The 23,853-nt window shown below is 40.2% G+C and overlaps 1 protein-coding gene across 10 annotated transcripts in view; it reads right to left on the bottom strand.

Annotated features, from left to right (window-relative positions):
- Positions 1-21,862, bottom strand: part of usp25 (ubiquitin specific peptidase 25) — a 37,653-nt gene extending 15,791 nt beyond the window's left edge. For 7 of the 10 annotated variants that reach the window (XM_032534596.1, XM_032534600.1, XM_032534602.1 and 4 more), the window contains exons 1-14: positions 21,600-21,862; positions 16,683-16,760; positions 15,940-16,084; positions 15,055-15,178; positions 12,661-12,823; positions 9,678-9,764; positions 7,960-8,100; positions 7,010-7,086; positions 5,767-5,840; positions 4,483-4,634; positions 2,930-3,057; positions 2,711-2,806; positions 2,369-2,533; positions 1,631-1,869 (exon numbers count right to left, since the gene is read on the bottom strand). In XM_032534596.1, coding sequence (XP_032390487.1) covers positions 1,631-1,869; positions 2,369-2,533; positions 2,711-2,806; positions 2,930-3,057; positions 4,483-4,634; positions 5,767-5,840; positions 7,010-7,086; positions 7,960-8,100; positions 9,678-9,764; positions 12,661-12,823; positions 15,055-15,178; positions 15,940-16,084; positions 16,683-16,760; positions 21,600-21,641 — 1,711 coding nt within the window. In that variant the 5' untranslated portion in view covers positions 21,642-21,862. The remainder of the gene's footprint in view (positions 1-1,630; positions 1,870-2,368; positions 2,534-2,710; positions 2,807-2,929; positions 3,058-4,482; positions 4,635-5,766; positions 5,841-7,009; positions 7,087-7,959; positions 8,101-9,677; positions 9,765-12,660; positions 12,824-15,054; positions 15,179-15,939; positions 16,085-16,682; positions 16,761-21,599) is intronic. The other 3 variants (XM_032534599.1, XM_032534606.1, XM_032534597.1) reach the window with 2 other exon arrangements.
- Between the last annotated feature and the right edge of the window lie 1,991 nt (positions 21,863-23,853).

The following is a 23,853-nucleotide window of genomic DNA, read 5'->3' as shown; positions in this document are numbered from 1 at the left end:
AGACAACAGCAGTGACCAGTGCTAGTCGGTGCCAGTTATTGTCCGTTAGCTCACAGAGCTCTAGGGTGCGACTAACATTTTTCCTCTAGGTCGCACCGGAGAACCTAATGTCCTTGCATCCCCTGCCTCTCCACAAACGAAGCAATGTTGTTATATCAATATGGTTTAATTTTGTGTTATGTGACCCATTTCTTCTGTAAAGCCGTACTTGTGTTAGTATCTCTCCTCTACCTCTCTGTGCAGCCCCGCCCCCTTTCACTCACACACTGCTCCCAGCAACACGGAGACACAGCGGCGATCCAAACTTCTGACATTTGTCCAGTTTTAATTGTTATTAACACAGCTGTATACTGTTAAGCATGAGAGGCAAACCTGTATTTGTACCAGTGTTTCCGCTGGTAACACCGCCACGGCGAAAAGCACAGAAATAGTTACTGAATGCAACTAACTTCATTTTGTTGAGTAATAGCGTGTGAGACGGAGCCTGCTGGACCTGGGCGAGAGATGGCCCATGGCCAGAATATCATAGTTCATAAAAATGCAGCGCAGTGACAATACAGACATTTCATATGTACATGGGGCGTGTAACTCTGCTGACCCCGTGCTGAACCCATTCATAATGAGTCAGCTGTCACTCTGGGAGTACGTCCATCGCACTCCCCCTCTCTCCCTAGCTCTTTTAATCAGTTATTGTTATAAACAAGTGAAGGAGCTTTCTCAGAGACACATTTTTTTTTTTAAATATATCCTAGGCTATTTATTTCAGATAATTTTCTGAAACTCTGTTGCAGCTATATGTATGTACAACATACAACTTCAACATAAGAGGAATGTAGCACAATATGGATGTGAAAGCAGTTATAAGTAGAATATGTGACAATAAAATTTGTTTTGGTTAAAATCAACAAATAATTATTATTAATTGTGATCTCAATTTTGATCAAAATAATCGTGATTATCATTTTGGCCATAATTGTGCAGCCCTGATTACTGTACAAATGTTATTTGTTTTTTCAGCTCCTACTACGTGAGCCCCATGTCTGCGTGTAACAGAGTTTTTCCTGCCTGTCTCAACGATGTTCCATTTCCGGGATTACTCCGGTGCTGCTGGAAATTCCGTGGAATGTCACGCATTTTGGCCAGATGTCCCACACCTTACTCTTTCTTTGTGTTGAAATTCTAAGCTTCGGCTGATTTCTCAGGATTACGGTTAACTGCTCCTCAGATCTCTGCAGGGTAAAAACTATTTTGCACCGCCCGGGGTTTAGCGCCACCCAAGACAACTGTAATTTGTTTAAACGAATGCCAATAAACAAGAGCACGTTTTTCTCCTATCCCGGAATGCTGTGTGGCCATTGTCTGGCAATGCAAGAGTACAACAACGTGTAATGTTAAACAGCCAATCACCTGCATTGTTAGATCTTGGTACAAGCATACTGCATGCTTATTGGCTCACTGACACTAATGACATTTGCTTCTTAGATATTAAAATTGGGTATTGAATGACGAGGCATTTTTGGATATTAAGGAGGAAATGCGGTCTGTGACAAAAAAGTACTGAATTTGGTTACCAGTCCTACACAACAGAGACGAGCATAAAGGGTTGCAAAAAGGAGCCAGGTAGACCTACCACGTGTGTCATTTCCCACTTCACTCCTCCAGCGATGTAAGCAGCTCTCGAGCACCCTCAACTCTTCTTCAGTGATGTGGCGTGGGGCCGGATGCATTGGGAGGTCGGGAGGTAGCCGGGACTGGGTGAAGGGCTTATGAATGGGTACTCTCTGCTGTTGGGCAACAGCAGGAGCTGCGCTGAGACCTGAGGCGGGGCCCGAGGTCTCCATGGCAGGCAAGGAGTCCTGCTCGGCTGTGCTGCAGGGTGTGTATGTAAATATATATCAAATACAAATATAAAAATTGGGTAGCTCACCCAATAAAGCATGCGCCCCTTGTACAGAGGCTCAGTCCTTGCCACATCCGGTTCAAATCTGACCTGTGGCCCTTTGCTGCATGTCATTCCCCCCCTCTCTCCTGTTCCATGTCTAAACTGTCCTATCAAATAAAGGCCTAAAATGCCACCAATACCAACCTTTCTGCAGCTTAAAAAAAAAACACCAACAATGAAAACCTAAATCCTATTTGGGTGGTTAAAGCAGAAACCACCTCAAGAAGTGTTTCAAAGATTTTCAAAGAAGAATATAAACCTGAATGTAAATTATTCTCTCACTGACACCTCCCTGAATGTATTGTCAAATTGATGACACAAACGTGCAACTGCTCAGGTAGGATTCATCAATTCAACGAGCAATGCATGAAATGATAGAAAAGAGGAAAACAGTGACATCAAACGACTATCTGTTAAGAAACTTGCCTTGGTGGGGGAAGCAGTTGTCCTGTTGTGCCACCGGGAGGAGCTGATGAGTCAATGTCTTCCACTGGGGAGGTGCACACTGGCTTGCTGGAAGCAAACTCCATTGCATACTGGAGGACATCTGCCAGAGGAAACCTCTTGGGGCCTGAGCCATAACTCAGATACCTGAGAGAGAATACAGAGTAGTAGAGAGTGTCAAAGAGATAAAGGGAAGCCAAGGGAGAGACAAATAAGAATAGAGGGCAAAGTGACGGAACGCTCAGAGTGAGAAGTGACTCTCTATGGCTGTCTATAGAGCGGTGTTGACCTGGGCTAAATAAACAGTTGTTGGACAAATACTACCTCTCCAGTCGCTGTTGAAGCAGCGTCAGATGCTCTTTCAGCCTCCTGATCTCCTCCCTCTTGATCCTGGTTATTTCCCTGTTCCTGTCCATGTACCTAATAACACAAAGGGCACAGCACAGGCTTCAGTCTTAAAGAGACTTTGGATTAATTGTTATTTACAGCAGACACAAATACTGTAGATTCCATAATAAAGCCCAGCGCTAATATTTCTATTACCTGTCCATGTAGAGCATAGAGGGGAACTCAAGCTTGTTGTGGATCTTCTCTGGTCGTCCCAGTGCTTGGTTAAACTCAAATCTTGACAGTTCAAAGGTCAACACAGGAGGGAGTTCTGTGAACCAGTGCTGAAAGAAAAATTGGATGTTGACCTACAAAGAGATTCTATGTATCGTGTCAGAATAAAGATTTTGGCAGGGCTTGGTGGTAGTTTAGAATAGGGGTGGGTAATATGACACCATATCGTCTTAGATTCAGGGCGTTTTCACACCTAAAAGTCTGGACCAAGGTCCGAACCAACGTTTGTGTTGAATTACATTGTATACATTTGATCCCGTTCTTTTTGGTTTCACATATTTATTTTGCTAGCGCACTAAAAAACTTTCCATGACATACCTATGGCGTGTCGTCACCACGTACTTCTACTTTTGATTGGTGAGTAGACGGGCGTGCGTGTGATGTTGTGTGTTGGCATTTTTTGGCAGGTAGTCTTTTTCGTATAAATGAAGTATTAATGAACATTTGAATGAGCAAATCCCGATTGCGTCATTATGGTATTACTACCAGCAGCAACAATGTCAGCACCAACTACAAGCGCAGTAGTTGCGAGATATGTACATTCTCGTAGTGCAATGTTTTCGTCTGACCAAATTGAAATTAAATATCTAATCTCCTCCTCTTCCCACGTACCTCCACGACTCATTTTGTCTTGTTCTAGCTGTTTTTTTCCCCATGATTTTTTCTTTTTCTATAGTACATAATTGCCCAACTTCCTGTAATTGGTCCGAGACCAATTACCGGAGGTTAGGCAAATAGCCCAACCAATCCAGCATTTTCATACTGCAAATAAACCAAACCCTGTATTCCTATATGATGTGAATGGAGTGTCACTCCTGCTCTGTCTCTAGTGCTCCCTCCCTTCCTCCCTCGGGATGGCTGGGGTTTTTCCAGAGAGCTCGGTGCCATACTCATCTGTGTATTGGCCTGGTAATTAGTTGCTCCCAAGTGCTGTAGGACTTCCAAGGCCAGGCTACAGCTAACCAGAGGTCACAACCATAACAACACAGGTAAGACATGAGGGCAAGGAGGTCAACCCTTTGGAGAGGATCCACCACGTAATCAAAAATGTTTAATTAGGTTTTGAGTGTGACTACTGATAGGCGGTGACTGATAATTGTTTTGTGAAAGAGTTAAGTCTTTGACCTGGTGTTGGGCCACAGTGCAATAAACAAATCATTTCTTTGGAGCACAAACTATATGCTTATATCACATTGGATTAATGCATAAAATGTTTCAAAAGCTTGAGATACATATTAACAGAAGAAAGACTGTACTTGAGATGGACAATTTGTTGGAAAATACATTTTAGAAATATCAATGGACATGTATGTGTCTAATAAATAATGTTGATTTTTAACTCTTAAGGCTATTAGTTCCTGTTAGTGCACCTACTGCTTTTCATTCAGGATGAAAACAAACTTTATTCATTTCTTATAACTTACTATATTTCCATTAATACATCCCCAGCAAGTTTTAACTGTTGTCATACTGACCTCTTGACCAGACCTGGCCGAGTTCTCCGCTGAGTGCAGGGACTCGATCTCTCCCTCAATCATCGCTGCCTCGAGACATTCGTGGAGATCCTTGAAGCCATTCACCTGCAGCGGGTACTGCCCAAACATCTCTGTGTTTTCAAATTTTTTACCTATGGAATTACAAAAGCACAATAGACAGATAAGCATTGATAGTGCTTATTGCTGACCTAACTGAAAAAGGGTTAGGGTTAACCTTAAAAAGTAGACGTGGCCCCTTTTTTTCCAGACCAGCTACTTAAAGCTGTGTCATCACCATGTGAGAGAGAAAGGGAGAGTGCATCACATACATAATATCACATACATTGGGTCCAAAGTGTGACAGAAGAGTTGGAAAGGCAAAGAGCGTGAAGAGAAAAAGCAATAACATGAGCTGTTTCACACTCGTTTGCATCCGAGCTGATTTGCACTTGTTCAGCAGTCACTCACTCATCATTAAACAGCTGCACAGACCTCCCCACAACAACGACTGACTGTTGCTGGCGGACATGTAGATGAGGCATTAAGGTCATCTTGTGAGCAGCAGAGTCCACTGGCCCAGCTTTTGGTGGCTCTGGGCCAGTGTTGTCATGCATAATAAGCGCAATGTCAATCAGCCATCAAGGTCTTCCGCGATCAATGCAGCCTCTCTCCTCTTTTACATGGACCTCATCTCATTAAGACAAGGTCATCTTTCATTACTAGGGGCAAGGGCTGGCTTGCTTTCTGGCTGCTGCAATCAGACTATGCTGACGCTTTAACTCTCTGGGGTTCTCTAGCTAGCCCTCACTTTCTCTCGTTGTTGGTGTGAATTCAAAGCTATAGCGCGTAGTTTCTGTAACCCCCAAGAGGAATTGTAAGTAATGACAACACTGTTGGCGCGTCCACATGATACAAGCCTTCGGTGATTGCCCAACACCCCCGCCCATCTTCCACGCAGTGCAAACACAGAGGATTAAAAAAATAATGGACTCTTCAGAAGAATTATTATTATTTTGTAATGTGTATGTCCTCTTTGTCTCTAAAGCTGAACGCTGCTGAGGACCACAGCAGCGGTGAAATAAAACCCATTACTCAAGCTGCTGCGTGCAAAAGTCGCCAGATTACACAAATTGTAAACAGCCATACTTAGAAATGTATAAAGAGTGTTGTGGAGCGGATAGGCTGAATTAGCTTTGTATCAACTCATATGGCAATGGCTTGAATGTAATGGACGTTCATTAATATTAAAACGTTGTGCGCTGTAGCTTTAACCCCTCATCTCACCTTCCAGGACACCCACTGCAAGGAAGCGGCCATAGAAAAGCTCCACCATGGGGTTCTTTGGCTTCTCACCCTCCCTGAAAGCAAAACAAACAATTACGTTGTTTAAAGGAATTTCATTCAGTTCTTTTGTACAATGTGCATCTGATTCTCTACATCAAAATGTGGCGCCCCCTCCATCCTACACATAAAAAGCTGAGTTGGTAAAATGGCTAGGGTGGTAGCGTTTGAAGACATGGGATATAAATTGTTTATCAGATTGGATGTCTATACGAGAAAATGGTAGACTGGGTAAACCCCGCCCACTTTGCCGGCGATTTGATTTCGCCCTGCAGCTTGGTCTGGAGACCTGCACGTTTAATTCTCCTGCTTCTGTTCACAATTTTTGCGGGAACCAATCACAAACTGGCTTATCTAACTGGCGCGCTAATGGCGGGTTCAACACAGTAACAATAGAGAAGCAACCAAGCAGCTTCTTGTTTATATTCAACATAGCGGGCACCAAACGCCTAGGCGCAGCAAACCCGTGGATGCCGCTGCCGCTTCTACGTCACCCGGAGCGTTGGTCTGATTGGTTAAAGGACTATCCAATTGCATACAGAGTCATTTGAACTATGCCCGTTGGTCACGCCTCTTGTGCAGAGAAAATACAGAATAGACTCCCCAGAACAACGCTCAATCTCAAATCTATTGAGCTTGGCTTGGTCTAGTGATAGTCAGACTAAGAAAATGGGGAAAGTACCTGAACTTTCTGGAGGGCTCCTAAAAATTGAATTCTTGATTTTTGTCTAGGTGGGTGATAATTAAACACAGTCTAAATCAATTTTTGTCTGATACTAATGACACAGGTACTGTACATTTGTTTGTGTGGAAAGCCCGCTTTCATTAAGCAACTGTAGGAAGGCATTCGGAAATGTCAACAGATGAGTGCATCAGCGCACACGGGGTAACAAGCTCACGATAATAATCTGCTTAATTTAAAATGTTCAATGTGTTAACCTTTCCTGATTGCTTGGTAGTACACACTGTGTAAAAATGCTTTGGTTGCATCTACACATCTGCTACACATCTCTCTTCTGCCCACACACACACACACACTGAGCACTTTTAAGGGGGGGGGGGGGGGTATTATTATTATTATTATTAAAAAATACAAATTGTTAATGACAAAATGTGGTGCCAACAAGCATTTGTCTACTGCACATCCTTTCTTTTAACATTGACCTCTGGATAGAGCTGGGGTTACCTGTCTTCTTCAGCCTTCATCTGGAAGGCGTCCTCCAGCCAGTCTAGCAGCTTGTGGGTGAACTCGCTCACATCTTGCTGTTGAGAGAAATACACACATACATACAAAGGGACCAATTACACAGACTACCTTTGGGACACTGATGTCACAGAGTCAAACTATAGGACTTAACTGCGCCTGCAAGCAAGACAGTAAAATCATCTGCCGATTAACACTGAGCTTTGGATGGGAGATGAGTCGTCTTAGCCGAGGAGTTTTGCAGATTGCCAAACTTCAAAAGGAACGTGCTTGCCAAGAGGCCATCTCTCAAAGACATCAATGCTAGCCATTAATTCATGTCAATGCCCGTCTGACTAATACACAGAGTAGTGACATGACTAATGAGTACAGAGGGCAGTAGACTGACCTCAGTTAACCTCTGCAGAGGCACTGGCTTAGTGTGAATGCTTATGTAAGGAGAAGAACATAACGGTTTTGTACATTTGACATGTGTATGTCATGTGTATGTAATTCCTAGTCAATGTTTTTTTTGCAAAGTTCAGAGGGGTGGGTTTGAAGCTTAATGGTTATAGATGAGAGGTTAAGAGTCTCAGTAGAGCTGAGTCAGTAGAACGACCATGAAACAAGAGGGGGGGGTAAAGGTATTAATATATGTGCAAACAGCAGAGAAATGCTTATTTTCTATAGAGGAATGAATAATAACCGACGCAGATATTTCTACAGCAACTATTCACATTTTGTAGGTGTGACTGTGTCTGCCAAACTGAAACACTCATGTGATGGCAAATATGTAAAAAAAAAAAAAATAGGAACTGCGTTTGTACACTTTACCTTATGTAACAGGAACATAACCTCCCACCTGCTTGCAATAATGACGTTCTCTTCATTGAACACTGCCTGTACTAAGTTAATGTTATTATGCACAGGCGGTATGGCAGAAAGCGGCTTACCTGCTGCGACTCACTGGACTTGAAGGCGTCTTTAAGGATTTCCACAGCTCGTGACGGATCTACATATTTCCTCTTGGAGCCCACCATGAGGGAGAAGAGGTTCCGCAGCTCCTGCATGAAGGGAAGGTTCCTGTGTTCCTGCTCAAAGTAAAACATGAACAAGTATATTAACAAAAATAATAGTATCACCAGCCTTATACATACAAAGAATGAATACTATAACACATTGTTTTATCATCTAGTTTGACAGACAGTCATTAACTGAAAAAGACACAAATAAATCTAGGAATACATGCAACCACAATTTAGTAAGCTTAAAAGAAATTTCAAATATTACCAGTATAAAACAGTAGCGCAATATCAACTGAAATCGGCACTAGTACCACCCCTTAAAACGGAAGCATTGCGTACTGTACTTGTTAATTGGTGGAATGTTCAGGTGTAAAATATTGCCAAGTTGCTGAATTTTTGCTAACATAAACTCTAATGTTACACAAAAGACGGTTAAGAAAGAGCATCTATGGTTACACTCTCAGCAAGCAGATCAAAACACAAATCTTCTTCTTCAAGTGCTCTAAAAAACAGTAGTTGCTAGTGGCGGCCACTAGCTAACCATGTCTGACTGTCTCTGCTGTGTCCCAATTCAGGGTCTTTTGCGGTCTTCTATGGTGGCAGCACAGCACAACTTGCTTTGTAGACTACTCTTTTAGAGCGGTAAAGAAGAATTCATTCTGGTTTGGTCTACTACTGAAGAGTGTACGAGAGCTAATGTTAGCAAACAAAGGTTTTATCCAGGTGAAACAACTTTAAAAAGTAGATTTTTTGGGGGCTTCCTTACGTAGTATCAGATCGGTGCATAGACTCACGGTCTAGCTTGTACCGATACCAGCATTTTACTGGTATCAGTACAACACTCTCAGCAAATACCCTCGACAAGTCATTTAAAGAGCATGGAAAAGGTCATGGACTGAATCATGTCCCTTTAAACAAGGTGTTTCCGTAGTTATCATCTTTACATTGTGCAATATCACCATAGTGGCTTTATGACAGAATGATACAGGGGTAACGTGACTGAGCTGTGCTAGAAAGTCAGGAATGCCGATGTAAGGATTAGATTCTAAGCTCTACCAGTTGCATCATGCTGAAGTGAAAGGTCAGTGATTAGAACCAATGGAACTGACATGAAGAGATGACTGCCCCAAACTACACTTCCACAGCAGAGGCTTAGGCCAGATTAGTGACAGGCTGCTAACCCTGTGGTGAGCCATCAGCATGGTTTTGACCGTCCATATTTCCCCTACTGGAAACTACTCTGCCATTGCGATGGTGACTGTGGCTAGACACTAAAAACTCCAGGATCAATCAAAACACAAGGCTTCTGCATGTTCATTTCTGTTCTGAAAGAGAAATACTGGGGTTTCATTAAACATTTCATAGAGGGTAGGGATTCTGGGAGCTTACTAGCAATGAGTTTACATAAAGTGGCAAAACACTAAGTTGCTGTGAACTAAGGGCACGCTCACATAGCTGCTGAGTGGTCGCTCAAAGCTCCAAACCCTCCGAGCTAAAGCACAGCTGGCCGTGAGAGGCTATAGATGGATATACACACAACTGATGTGAGGTTGCACACGCTGAACTGAAATTATCACACTCTCACTTTGTTTTTGCAGCTTAATTTACCTCTGTTGAGGTCCGTGGAAGAAATATAGGGGTCTAACCTTTTGGTTGCGAGGCAGGTCGTGGACTCGGGCTGGTGGTGAGTAGTTGAGCACCAGCCTCTGGAACTCCAACAGGTTGAACAGAGACTTGAGGTTGAAGAGGGATAAAGACAGGTTAGTGACATCCAATGATAAAGACATACATTGTTTCATGTCAGGGGACAATCGTGGTTAACTGCAGTGTAAAATCTTGTGTCTTAATTTAGAGAGGCCTCACTTGTAGGCCTGCACGATATTGAAAAAATCTTTCATTGCGATATTTTTTCCCCCCTGTGATATACATAGCAATATATTTTTTTAAAGATTACATAAATAGCTCTGTTTGGAAATAATAATTCATTCTCGACTACGGCGATGATTTTGTAGGGGAGTGCATCTACGTAGAAAAAAATGAAAAAGAATCTTTTCTTATGTGAACCATTCTTTGTTGAACTTTAATGCTTTACAAACACCAAAGCAAGTTAGCGCTGTGACTAACGTTACTCTTCTGAAGTGATTTTCTAGAGGAAAATTAGGTAGAAATACGCTGGTTGACTAGCATTACACCATTGTATTCATATAATAATCAATCCAGGCTAAAGTGTATGACAGTGACTGCATGTTGCTTCCTCTAAATGTCAGGTTGTGGTCAACTAGCAGGGCCAGCTCGTTAGTTTGATAAATTGATCAAACCTGCACGCACTAGCAACAAACTGTGTATCCAAGTTACAATTAAATCAGTGTAAATGACGTTAGACCCCTTGTTTCTTTAGAATAACTATATTAGCTTTAGCCTGGCTAGTAGCAGCTTTCAGCTTGCTTCTTTAAGCTAACTATATTAGCTTTAACCTGGCTGGTAGCAGCTTTGTGCGGGGGGAATGGCTGGGAGACGTGATAATGTTGCATTAATCAGGTGAATTAGTTTGTATTTGCAGCAAACATAAAGCACTGACTGCTGTAGCTTCACTGACTACCCATCAAAACTATGTGTCAGTGGCAGCTGCTGCCTTCGGTACTTTTCTACACACGGAGAGCTTCCCTTCCCATAACAAACCCCGTTGGACTAACGTCACATACACACGCTGCCCACATGGCTACCTGTCTTAAAGGGGATGGGTCGGATGGTAATAATCATGTAAAAGGAGAACGGTGGAAGTTTTTTTTTTTCTATCAACCAGCAAAAAAGGATTATGTCAACATCCTGCAACGTCCTGGCACATCGCGATGTCGATGCTAAAACACAATATTGTTCAGCCCTACTCGCTTGCATACAAATGTAAATGTAAATGGACTGCTCTTATATAGCGCTTGGTCCAGATTGGTCCTGGCTAACGCCGCCATGCTAACCTTGCTAACTGCTAATGTTACCGGACGACCAGGCCAGCAGGCCAAGGCTGTTTACAACGTGTAGTCTTTTCAACAGCCGTAGCGGACAGTGGTGAGTCATTTTAAGCCCAGAGAGGGGGCTGTAAATTGGCGAGAGAAGACCGTGAGTTGGTAGTGTGTTTAGCGATTGTTGCTGTAATTCTAAGCCAATAAAGTGTGTATTTGGGTCGGGTGCAAAATAACAGCGAGGTTGTGGAATACTGTAATTCTAAGCCGAGGAAGTGTGTCTGTCAGTTGGGTACAGAGCTCTGAGTGAGCATGAGCTTTTACGACTGTCAACATATCCAGCATCTAATGTTAGCTACTCCACTGCTGTGAAGTAATGTCTGGCTACCAACCAACGTGAACATCGAGTCTGGGGAGGAGGGGGCGGAGGAGACAACTCTCTCCAGTAGCTTGAATTTTTACTGCAGTAACTATTTTAAACACAAGCTGTTAGTATTACAGATTGCACCTTTAAACCTTAAACCTCTTACAAGGTGTGGTATTCCACTCTGTAAAGCTAGGAAGCTGCAGCAACTGCTATAAGGTTTCAACTTTGTATGATTATTCACACTACTTTACGTACATCCTATATGTGCAAGATACTGCTCCTCCCTTTCCCTAGTTAAAACAAATTTCTTATTTAAAAGCTTATGCTCTCTGCAATTCCATTAGGACCTCTCTTCTAGCAATTCCAACCAATGTAAGTCAATCTGTCACGTGCTTCTGCCAGCTGTAGTGCATGAAACAGAAATAAGATAGATTATACACAATTAGGACGCAAACCTGACCCCTTTATGTATTACTTGGGATGATATGTTAGTGTTTGTTGCATCATGTGATACAAGTCCTGGAAAACAACCTGAGGTGATGGAGGAAAGTAAGGAAACACACAATGGAATGTTTAACATAACAAAGCCAAAGGACATTTAATCGCCAGAAAATTGAACTTGTTTAGTGCGATCAAGTTACATGTAACAAAAACTGCACACATTGGGGGATAGCATGTTCAACCTTTCACAGCAGGGACAACCATTACAAGAGCCACTTACGCTCACGGCTTTAACTTCAGGTCATGGTGTTTAATTTCTGTTTTGAATATGAAAGTGATATTCTCGAGATTTTGATATCTTGTTATAAAAAGAAAAAGTTGTTTACTTCTGTGCTAGCACTAAGTGCAGCGGGGTCAGGTACAAGCAGTGTCTTCTTCTCATTACACACAGGGGCCAGGCACCATGTGACGGTGTATCCAGTGTTCATCTGACATATTTCAGATCAGCTCACAGTCTACCACTGACATCACTAGCATATAAGAAATTAAGTCTTTGTGACACCTGGGCTAAAGTGTCAGCATGTTTTCCAGCACATAAACATTTAGATTACTCTCTTATCCATTACTACTAGAAAACTAGAGCAGATTAAAGCATTGATTTGTGCATCTTTACAATTACATGCAACCAAATATAAAGGCACTTTGAATGTCCTGGTGTGTTCCTAAGTTTCCTATTGACAAAGAAACTAGGTGTGAGCAAAGACTTAGAAGAAATGGCAAAATCAACCTCAAACACCTGGTCTTGGACCATGAGGGGGTAATGCGTGTGTGTGCGTATGCGTGCGTGTGTGTGTGCATGCCCACCTGTATGACAGCACTGAACCAGCAGGTATTGCCAACATTTTTCAGCCCAACAGGGCAGGTGTCTATCCTCTTCCGGTCATATGGGTTGGGTGAGTCGCTCCATACCTCTGTGTGGGTCCGCTTCAGACTTGCCTTGTTCTCTGCAATGCTGGCCTCCAAAACTCTATGCGAGAAAGGAAAAAAAGAAAGAAAGAAAGAGGATGCCACAATACAATTTAGATTAAAGGCAATGGACATGCTTTTTTCCAACTTTATCACCATTGTCCAGCTCAACCCACTAACTGGCAGTGGAATTACCTGCTTTAACCCTCTGGGCCCTGAGGCCATTTTTACAGTTTAATTTTCCGTCTGGATTTATTTTATAAAAAAGCTTGTAAAATATCAACCCTGTTGTCTACAGTCAAGATATGAACATCATTTTTTTTAGGACAAACTGGGCTATTAGAATATTTGGGTTGCAGTGAGGTCACTTGCATGTTAAAAATGGTTGCAGGGCCTTTAATATAAATAAATAAATAAATGAATCTTCCAGATATGTATTGATATCACAGACATATAAGTAAAACCTAAGCCATTTTCCATTCTAAAACACTTGTCATATGTCTTGGGAGTCACACTGTGAAGAAATAATCATCATAACTTATACAGTTGACAAAATACATGCATTTTTTCCAAAAAAGTCAAGACGTTTTGCTCTCATGACATTTACTTATGCCAATAATAACATAATAATGTCATATTTATTTATACACATTGATTGATACATTGATTACACCAGCAATGTTATACAAGCAAATATGTGTCTAAATAGTGCACCATTTGGCCTTTAATAGAGTCTATAGGCATTTTTGTCCCCTCTGGCCTTCCATACAAGAGGAGTGACTTTATCTCCCATATATGGGCATGTACTTCCTGAAAAATTGACAGGACAGACAGAGAGAGAGAGAGACCAGAGATTATACGAACGATTCAGCGGCTAAATTGAGCCAAAACGTGATGAATTATGGATATAAAGTGGATCAATCTTGGATATAACAGTATGGATTTAAAGCCCAAAGAGGCTGAAGTTCCAGGCTGGATAGAAAATCCCCTGTAGAGGCTAGAAAGATGAGGAAAAGACCTCCGTAAAGCCGAAAACGTCAGGATTCAAACGAAACCGAAAGTAAGTAAATCACTTGTATGGTTCAAAAGTTATTAAACTATGAATCAGAGGTACTTTTTTACTCGTGGGCGAGTGTCTCGGTCTCAGAGGGTTAAGTACAATTCAATTTCTTATGATTTTTTAAAGGTGGTTTCACGATGGTGGTGCTGTCACTTACCGGCTCCCCTGTTGCCGGTGTTCCCGCACAGTATCTCCTAAAAGTGCTATTTTTAAACTTCTTCCCTCTCATTATTTAACGTCAAAGCCTTGTCACGATCCTCCCTATTTTAATTGAACTGCCTGATTGTGACTCCTTACCATTGTACTTCAGTCAGGTCATACTGTACTTTATATTAAGGTTATATTCATAATATTCCTAAGGATTTTATTATTATTTATTCTCTTTGTTAGGACATAAAAAATGAATTACATGAATGACAAGGTAAGTGACCATTAGCAATGCCTTGGACGGTGAATGAAAGGAAAAATATGAGGTTTAAGTGGTGACTTTAAATATTAATTCCATTCCATTATTCCAAAATAAACATCAAACCTAGTGTGGAAATCTTCACATCTCAAAACTGCATTTCTTTTAACAAAGTTTACTTATCTCTAAGACTAAGATGATTTGTTGTTACTATGTAACTATCATGTGATGTATTAGATGTATCGCTCAGTGAGAACACTGTCCACATGCGGTTGTGCATGGTGTTACATGTTGTTACATGTTGATGCTTCTCATACCTCATAAACAACCTTGAGTACAGATCTGGCAGACCACAGACCCGGGCCAGAGAGAGCACATAAACTCGACAACAGCTAAATGTTGGCCTGCCATCAAGTTACTCACAGAATTAATGTTAATTAGTGACAGCTGATATGATCTGCCATCGGCGACGTTTGTCATTGTAACAGGTGACAGTCAATCCCTGGTGTAAACAAATCCTTTTTCACATTCATACACTCAAATTTTTACTTGCATCTGCGGCGAAAAGCTCACAGAGTTGAGGACAAAACTCAGTAGAGTTCAGAAAGAAAAGGATCTGATTTTGATCAGCTGTATTTTAACCCACAAGAAATATGCTTGGATCGGCCCTAATACCAATGCTTAGAATCGGCTCGGGACATGATTACAATAGGGGTCTTGTGTTTTTAGTTTTCTTCCAAGGATTGGTTTGTTTTTTCTCGGTGAGATGTTGAGTCAGAAATTTCTAGGCACATTTCCTATTAGTGAGTAATGCTGCTGAGCCCACCGGCTAATGGCCTGCTCCTCATCAGTGATGCCTGTCTCCCTGAACGCCCGGTTGGACTCCTCCAGGCTGAGGGCGATAGCCCTCTGCAGGTCATCTTTATCATCCCCGGTCAGGTCAATTACATCTGCATTCAAGAAAACACACACGAGCGTTAATTTGATTTGCATGAACACCCATTTTATCTTGGTTTATACTCAGTCAACTTAGGGAAGTATGGAAAACCCTCTAGTTTTTCACATTCTCTTTAAGGAACTAGGGCTGAATGGTTTTCAAATTGAAATCAGGATTTGAAAGAATGCAATTAGCTAATCGTAAAGACCACGTAACATTTGTTTTAAAAAAATGTTTTCCTCTTTTTGCTATTATATTTACAGTTTTTCCATAAGATAAATGCTGGAATAATGTTACATATCACAAATTATTAAGAGAAATCTCAGTGGATGTTTCATTTCTTTTGTATGACTTTATTTAACATGATGGTAGAAGGTGTAATATGTAGATGCTGCTGTTGAACTGAGCCATATCAGACATTTCAGTTCACAGGAAAGTACTGATATGTTTTTTCTTTCTTTTTTAAACTTTATTTATGCAAGTCCATTGAGAACAAATTCTCCTTTGCAACGATGACCTGTCTCATTCACACAGTTACACATTTACACCTGGAAGCGGCCCAGTACAACCCCAGTCTGATCTGCTGGCCACTGAGCAGCTCCACTGGAATGGTTGGGGTTAAGGACCTTGCTCAAGGGCACCTCAGTGAAAAAGGGACAAGCGCCACTTTCCCCACCAAGATATTATCCTGTCGGTCTGGGGATTGAACCAGCAACCTTAACTTTGGATATTGTGTTATGCGTTTGGTTGTGTCTAATGTTATAAGCTGCTCACTTGTGTCTGCCTGGCTCCCCACACTGATGTATCTGTCGCTGGCCACCTGGGACGTCTGGTAGTAGGTCGCCTCATCTTGCTGAGGAACCTTGGCATTTTTCTCTGTCAGGAACGCAACAGCCTCCGCCAAGTCTCCATTGCTCACCTGCAGTCAGTTCAATATAAACACAGTAAAATAATTTGCAGGAACACTTAACTGGAACTTGAACCCTGTTTCAGCTTAAGCTTTCACATATTTTTCAACCTTGGTTTCTTGGTGAGACCTGAAAAATGTGGTTGCTGTTTAGGATAGCTCATGCTAACAATAGTTGAGGAATACAACTGAACTAGAAGAAGAACTAAAAATTATTTTAAAAAAGAAGTCTGAAAGTGTGTATTTACAGCATCTAATGTAAAACCGTGTAACTGTATGGCTTAGTAGTGACTTGTGTGGAACTTCTTAGACACACTCTGTGATGCCCAGAGCTTAATATGGACCAGCAGTTTCATATGAATGGGTCAAATGTGGGTTTGAGGTAGAAAAGCATCACATGTCATTGACATGAAATAAAAGAAGAAAAAGAAGAAGAAAAAGAATATGTGGTGATGCTTCTGTGAGAGCAGGGTGGCTGTTTTGCTGTGTGGCAGTGTTTGTGTGAGTATATGAAGACAGCTTGTAAACAGAGAAACTGTTTCTGTATTAGCTATTATCTGAAAGTGTGTGTGCGTTTATATATTTGTAATGCATGTGTTACATAGTGTACCTGCAGGGCCTGCTGAAGCAGCTGAACGTCTGTGGTGCCCGTGACCTCCCTTAGCTGGTTTAGAAGCGTCTGCTGGTGCTATTGAAGGGAGAAGAAGAGAGGAGGAACCACAACTGTAAGAGTGAAGCCAACATTTCAACTTAATCAATATTAGAGCTATTCATAAGGCTATTACACCAATAGTGACGGCAGGGTGAATAAAAGACAAAAAAGAAAAAGGTGGAGTAAGATCTAGCACAATCATATAGTTCTATAAAAGCAATTTTTGACTGTCACTAGCTCAACACTATCCAGAGATTATAGCAGAGAGGAAAAAAAGAAGACAACCTGCTGCTTTACCCTCCAAATAGACTCAAGGAACGCAGACCCGTATCCCGCATCAGTATCAGCTCCATTAAAACTAGCCATTAGCTCTCTGAGGCCTAAGCAATTATTTTTCCTAGCCTGGATAATAATTTTAAAAAAGTATGCTGGCTCTACACGGCGGTGATCTGGATGATAGGGCTGCACGATACAAGGGAAAATATGCGATAACGTTGTTGAAAATTCTGATGACGATATTACTTGAGATAAATAAACAGATAATAAAATGTTCTAAGTTCTGCTGCTTTCAGAATTCTGCTAAAATACAACATATTGCTTGTTGGATTGAAAACAAATTAAATAATTTTAAGCATTCCTTTATTGAGCAAATTGAGCATTGAATTAGATATAACAATGGCAACACTAAATAAGATTGACAGTTTATATTTTAAAGTGCAGTTTACTGCTATTTAAATTCAACCAACAGAAAGGATCTCTGAGTTTCTTTTGCGATATGTTGCAGCCTTTCGCAATGTGTTTATTGCGCAAGTTGATATTGCGATGAGGATAAAACAATTATAAATTATGTAGTCCTTCTGGACAGACCTATATTAATTGTATAGGATAGTTTAATTTAATTGGAGCTGTCAATTCTCTTCACTATTAATGAGTTCACATAAGTCTAATGACATACTGATGTCAAACCCAGCTGGACTGCGTGGTTTTAACCACACACACTTAACCTGCAATGCAAAGCTTGAATATACGCACTACAAATAATGGAGGGATGCACTTAGTGTCAGTGTGTAAAGCAGAAGTGTTAAGTCTTAAAAGAGAGGAACACTGACTGTAGCGTCACAGCTGCAGCAGCCAACAGTGTCAGTTCAAAGGGGTCTTCTTTGGTTTAGGAACAGTTACTGTAGGTTGTTTTCACACATCATAGATTGCATAACACATTCATGGCAACGCTGTACACCATCTACACCATGGACATTTTTTTTTTTTACACTTTTAATGGACTTGCTGAAGTTACTACACAAAAGGCAATGGAAACCAGCCATGCATGGGGGAGTGACATGTTATAAAACAGCACCACCAAACAAATAACGCATTTGTGCTGTGCTCAGTTCATTTAATATGATTTTTTTCATAGATTAGATGCAAAAACAGTAATCAACAACCCCATGTGCATAATTATAATCAAGCCCACTAGAGAACTGTATTCCATTTCAGGAAGGCAAAAATCTAATTGGAGAGTACTTTGTTTTTAGGGAGAAAAACTGTTGATCACATATGAGGATTGTGTAAGCCTTTCCCCTGGCACGGCAAGGTTAAATAAATGAAAGGAATACAGAGTCGTCAGTCATGCATGCACCCACAACATTCTGCACTGAAAGTATTTTTAGATTGCCATGTGCGTTGGAAATAAATGACTCAAATTTTATGTGCAGTGCCACAATATAAATTATATACTGTAGCTTACTTTATTATTAGAGCTGGGTGATACTAATCGATTCTCCGATTAAAATTCATCTTTGTTTGAGTGATTTGATATGGATTAATATAATCCTGAAATTGATCTTCTAATATGCCTTTATACCATGGTTACACACACGTATGTATGTGCGCACGCGCGCACGCGCACACGCACACGCACACACACACACACACACACACACACACACACACACACACACACACACACACACACACACACACACACACGAATTGGGACCTTGTGAATCGGAATCAAATCAATTGGCAAAATCATTGGCGATACCCAGCCCTATTGATTATACATTCAATAATCAGACACAGTGAACAAAAAGCAATGTGCAAACCAATATCATGTTCTATTAATTTATAGATGCTGGCTCAGAGGGGCTACCATTAAACTGATCTCTAGTAACTGTGGAAAATAAAAAACAACAACAACTGAACAGTTGAAGAATAAGCACTGAGAGCTCAGTCAAAGACATTTGAACCGCATTGGTCCTACTGTGGTATCCTGAAGGAAGACAGCTCTAGGGACGCCGTTCTGTACCTGAGGGCTGGACATCCAAGCAAGTCCCCAATTTGTGCTATAACAGAATGTTGGAAATTGTTTGTTTTAAATTCAACAATTTGTTAAATTTAAAAATACTGAAAATTGCAGAACATGTGCACTTAATACACTTTAGTATTTGTTTATTTATCGCAATAAGATTGTTATCGTGATGTTCGACTTTATCGCATATCGCAAATTTTTCTCATATCGTGCAGCCGTGATGGGTACCACAACGGTGGTTACCAACTTGCGCTGTTTCCCCTGGATTTCTATGTGCACGTTCTCATAAAAGTGGCCGTTTAGAGCATCATTTGGCTCTTCTTCCGCACTAAATGGACAGATCATGTGCCTTCCACCTATTTAGAATACAAAAAGACATTACAGCAAAAAACAACGCTGTTTGTGAACATAAGGAAAGAGAGGAATACAGGCAGAACATTACTATTGTGTAAATCTGTATACTTATTTTAGCACTCTCATTATCAACCTTTTATGTGTTAGCTGAATATTCTAAAGCTCTGACACTTTGGACGTAGCAGATTTAAAAGTTATAGTCACAAGAAGTACATTTTGAATTTGTGCACGTATAAAAGCTTTACATTTGACCATGTTTCAATCAGTGGAGACAAGTAAACATCAAGATGCCAGTGTGTTTTGGTCACTGTCAGAGACTGATGGATGCCAGTGTGTTGGCACAGAGGATGGCAGGGTCACTGAAGTGTGAGGAAAGTAACACCTGTGGCAGATCTTGGCCAAGTCAACAACAGGAGCAGTTACTCAGATATACCCACCCACCCACACACACACACACACACACACACACACACACCCACGAAAACCTAAACCACACCCGGCTCTGATAAAGTGCTCTAATTATGTAGTACAACTGTAATGACTATAACTATATTCCACCACACACTCAAGTATTGTCAAAACAAATCCGGGAAGCTTTTCCTGGAAAGCTTTGCATAATAGACTATTATTAGAGCTGGGCAATATATCAATATTATATTGATATCGTGACATAAGTCTAGATGTCGTCTTACATTTTAGATATCGTAATATGGCATAAGTGGTGTCGTTTCCTGATTTTGAAGGCTGCATTACAGTGAAGTGATGTCATTTTCTGAATTTACCAGACTATTTTTGATTTTCCCACTTAGTCATTCTATCCACATTACTGATGTTTATTTATCAAAAATCTCATTGTGTAAATATTTTGTGAAAGCACCAATAGTCAAGACTACAATAGCGTTGCGGTATCGATATAGAGGTATTTGGTAAAAAATGCTGTGATATTTGATATTCTCCATTTCGCCCAGCACTAAACTTATTATTAAATTTAAAAAATGATTTAGTATAAAAGCATTGACAAAGATGTTTACTTATTTGTTGAACTATAATGTCTCATTCCAGTATAAGATTATGTTTAGCCTGCCTTTACTGACATTGTTGTTAATCATGGTTTCATTTCAGCCCTTGAAAAGAGGTCAGACTGCATAATAAGGTGTGTGTTACACGGCTACTTTTAAGTTTGAGTTATCAACGGAAAGGTTAAGTATTTATTTTTGCCTGTGATTCAGACCAATCCGATTTGATTCCATCACTCCTATGCAAAATTATTATTGATTTACATTTGGACTAACGTTAGCAGAGTAAACGTCATAACTAACCAAAGTTGTGCAACGCCGGGCATCGTGGTCGCAGAGGTTACATCCATAGACACTATGGTTAAATCCTTTCAACACTAAAAGCCTAAGCAACGCAATCGACCCTAAATGCACTTTAGTAAAGGGAGAGGTGTGATCAAATGTAACATGATAGTCTGCCTTCTCAGTTATGAACCATTATAATACTTGTCTTGCTACTCAATCCCTGCCAAGCATCAAGGCTGGGTTTCTACCTTCGCCGCTAGTCATGCTTTGTAAACAAAGATACCAGATATGGGATGCGTAACCTAGGAAACATTTGCCCACACTCAAACACTCAGTATCCATTTATCAATACCAAACAGTGTCGTTGGTGGAAAGGTTTTAGGAAAACGTCCGGTCAAAATACAATATTTAACTAAATACTAACGTTACAAAGTTGACACTAACATAACGTTAGCTAGCTAAATCTTCCACTGTCACTCGGCCTTGTGCATTTCAATTGACGACATAATTATCCCAGTATGCTAGTGTTACAAAGAAAGGTATCCTCTACATTAACACGTATGAACTTGTAAGCTATATTTAACGTTAACATAGCCCAACTAACACAAACAACTCTAAGGTTTAGCTTAACTGTAACGTTAGCTAGCTAACTGTGGCTAGCAGCTAGCTTCATGTTGGATAACGCGTTAGATAACGTTAGGCCTAACTTGAAAACATTTACTCGCGATTTACACACTGCGCCTTAGCAACAGTCCGTAACTAGAATAAAAGGACTATTTAATGCTAATCTTAATAGCCCAAAAACTGGTTTGCCATCTCTGAGTGTACTTTTAGCTTTAAAACTAAGTAGATAGCTAGCTATACCATTAGGCTAAAGTTAGCTTGCCACAAAGTTAGCTTCTGTAAGCTTACCTTTTGAGAATGCTGCTGGAGGACATTCTGCTCCACGGTCATGGCGGGTTCAGAGATAATGGTAATTCAATTCAAACCGGGAGAAGCGAAACGGACAGGCTATCTTTCACTATAGCGAATAAAAACACGATGTTATGACGTCCCCTCTTCAGTCAGCGACATAACGGGCGCCATGGCAGAGTAACGAGCGTAGGTCGTCAGCAGGCATGAAAACATTGCTCTGCCTTGCCTGAGTTCTGAGATCGATTACTCACGTCTGTCTGAACTAAATTTACGTCATGGATCAGATTTTTGGAAATAAACGTTGGCCTGTTATTTATGTTTTGTTGTGTGTGGTCGTCATGGTCATTTCATGATAACAAATAAGCATTATTATCTTATTAACCTAATAACTATCCTAGACATATGTACATTCACAAGAGTAAAATAGCCTAATACGAATAGGCTATTACAAAAGGGATTACACTAGTAAATGTTCAACATATTTAGTATCTCAATATTTCTGTGTAGTGGGCTATTATTCAATTCAATTCAATTTTATTTATATAGCGCCAAATCACAACAACCGTTTTCTCATTGCTCTTTTCATAAAAGAGCAGGTCTAGACCGTAGGCCTACTCTGTGATGTTATTTACAGAAACCCAATATTACTACATAACTAGGCTACCATATCAACTAAATAATCACATATTTGTAAAAATAAAAAAAAGTTAGGAAGATATTAGACTAGATTAGGTTAGATTCAACTTTATTGTCATTACACAGGTACAGGTACAAGGCAACAAAATGCAGATGAATACTATTATAAACAGAATTTTACAGCTAGATTTGTCCTATGAATATACTATATAGATAACAAGTATTGTGATCAAGATTTACAGCTGGATATGTACTGAATATAACATTCGGTTGGAAATTACTATAAATAGAATTTTTACAGATATGTACAATTAACATAATACACAGATGGTTGTTACTATAACATAGTTTACAAGTGAATATGTTATGTACTATGAATATATATATACAGATGGCTATTACTGCAAACATATATATATATATATATATATATATATATACAGTATATATACAATATGTTAGACTAAAATGAGCAGTATAACAATGGATTTAAAGGTACAAATTACAAAGCTCAATCAATTCATGACCATGCAGTTTTTCCAGTTATGGATGAATGCTATTTTAGTAACATCAATTTTAAGTCACATACATATTTAGATAGCCATTAGTGCACAGATGAAGCCCTAATATTTGAAAAGGACACCGAACAAGGCTATAGGCCATATGCTACACAGTTCTACAGATTAGAAAGCTGTGAAAGGTGTGTTGCTCAATATTTACCAAAACCATACACATACAGTAATTTGCTAAAGTATGTAGGCGCTGTATTTAACCCATTTGGCTCTTTGGGGAGCACAGGTCATTCATGAACTTCCTCCAGCTGGTCCGGTGTAGGCTCATAGTAGGCTCGGTAGTGTTCACTGTTATTCTTCTTTTGCACCGAATCCTCATGGTGTATTTGGTATTTCGTTTGTGGGATTACACTTTCCTGTGAATTGACATTCTGGAAGAAGAATTTCTGCAATAGATCCTTAAAAATGGGTACACACAATGGTGTCAACGCAGTAAAAGCAAAATGATCAATAAGTAAAAATGTTACATAGTTCCTGTCTTTTTTTTTGGGGGGGGGGGGGGGGGGGGTTAACTGTTTCTACTTTTCTGTTCCCTGTATCTGTCTTTTATTGTCTGTAAATCGACCTTGAGTGATTAGAAAGGCGCTGTTAAATAAAATGTATTATTATTATTATTATTATTATAAGCAAAGTCTAATTGCAGTGCGAAGATAAATAGTCTATAAAGAATGAAAACAAATACTCAAATTGCCTGCTTTGTAAGATGTAGATTAACTCAATACTTCAGCACCATGCTAATATACATTTACACCAAAAGTTCAAATAGATTTGACCCAGGGAGTAATCATGATAGACATCACTAGTAATCCGGAGAATAATTCCAATTCACAATTTATGGAATGATGTAATGGTTGGATTCTACATAAGAATTGTCAGTCGCTGTCAGGTGATACTGAGACTGTAAGTCCTCCTACATGGTATATAAGCAACATAAGAGCAGTGAGTATAAGAGAGGGCGTGATGCAGTATTAAGATAAACAAGAATCACAAGACTGAACTTTCAGTGATAGACTCATTCTCCCAAAATGCACCACAGAGCGCCA

This window comes from Etheostoma spectabile, chromosome 13 (genome assembly GCF_008692095.1).
Source record: "Etheostoma spectabile isolate EspeVRDwgs_2016 chromosome 13, UIUC_Espe_1.0, whole genome shotgun sequence".
NCBI classification, from domain to species: Eukaryota; Metazoa; Chordata; class Actinopteri; order Perciformes; family Percidae; genus Etheostoma; species Etheostoma spectabile.
The sequence above is the reverse complement of the archived record's forward strand: the minus strand, read 5'-3'. Positions and strand labels throughout refer to the sequence as shown.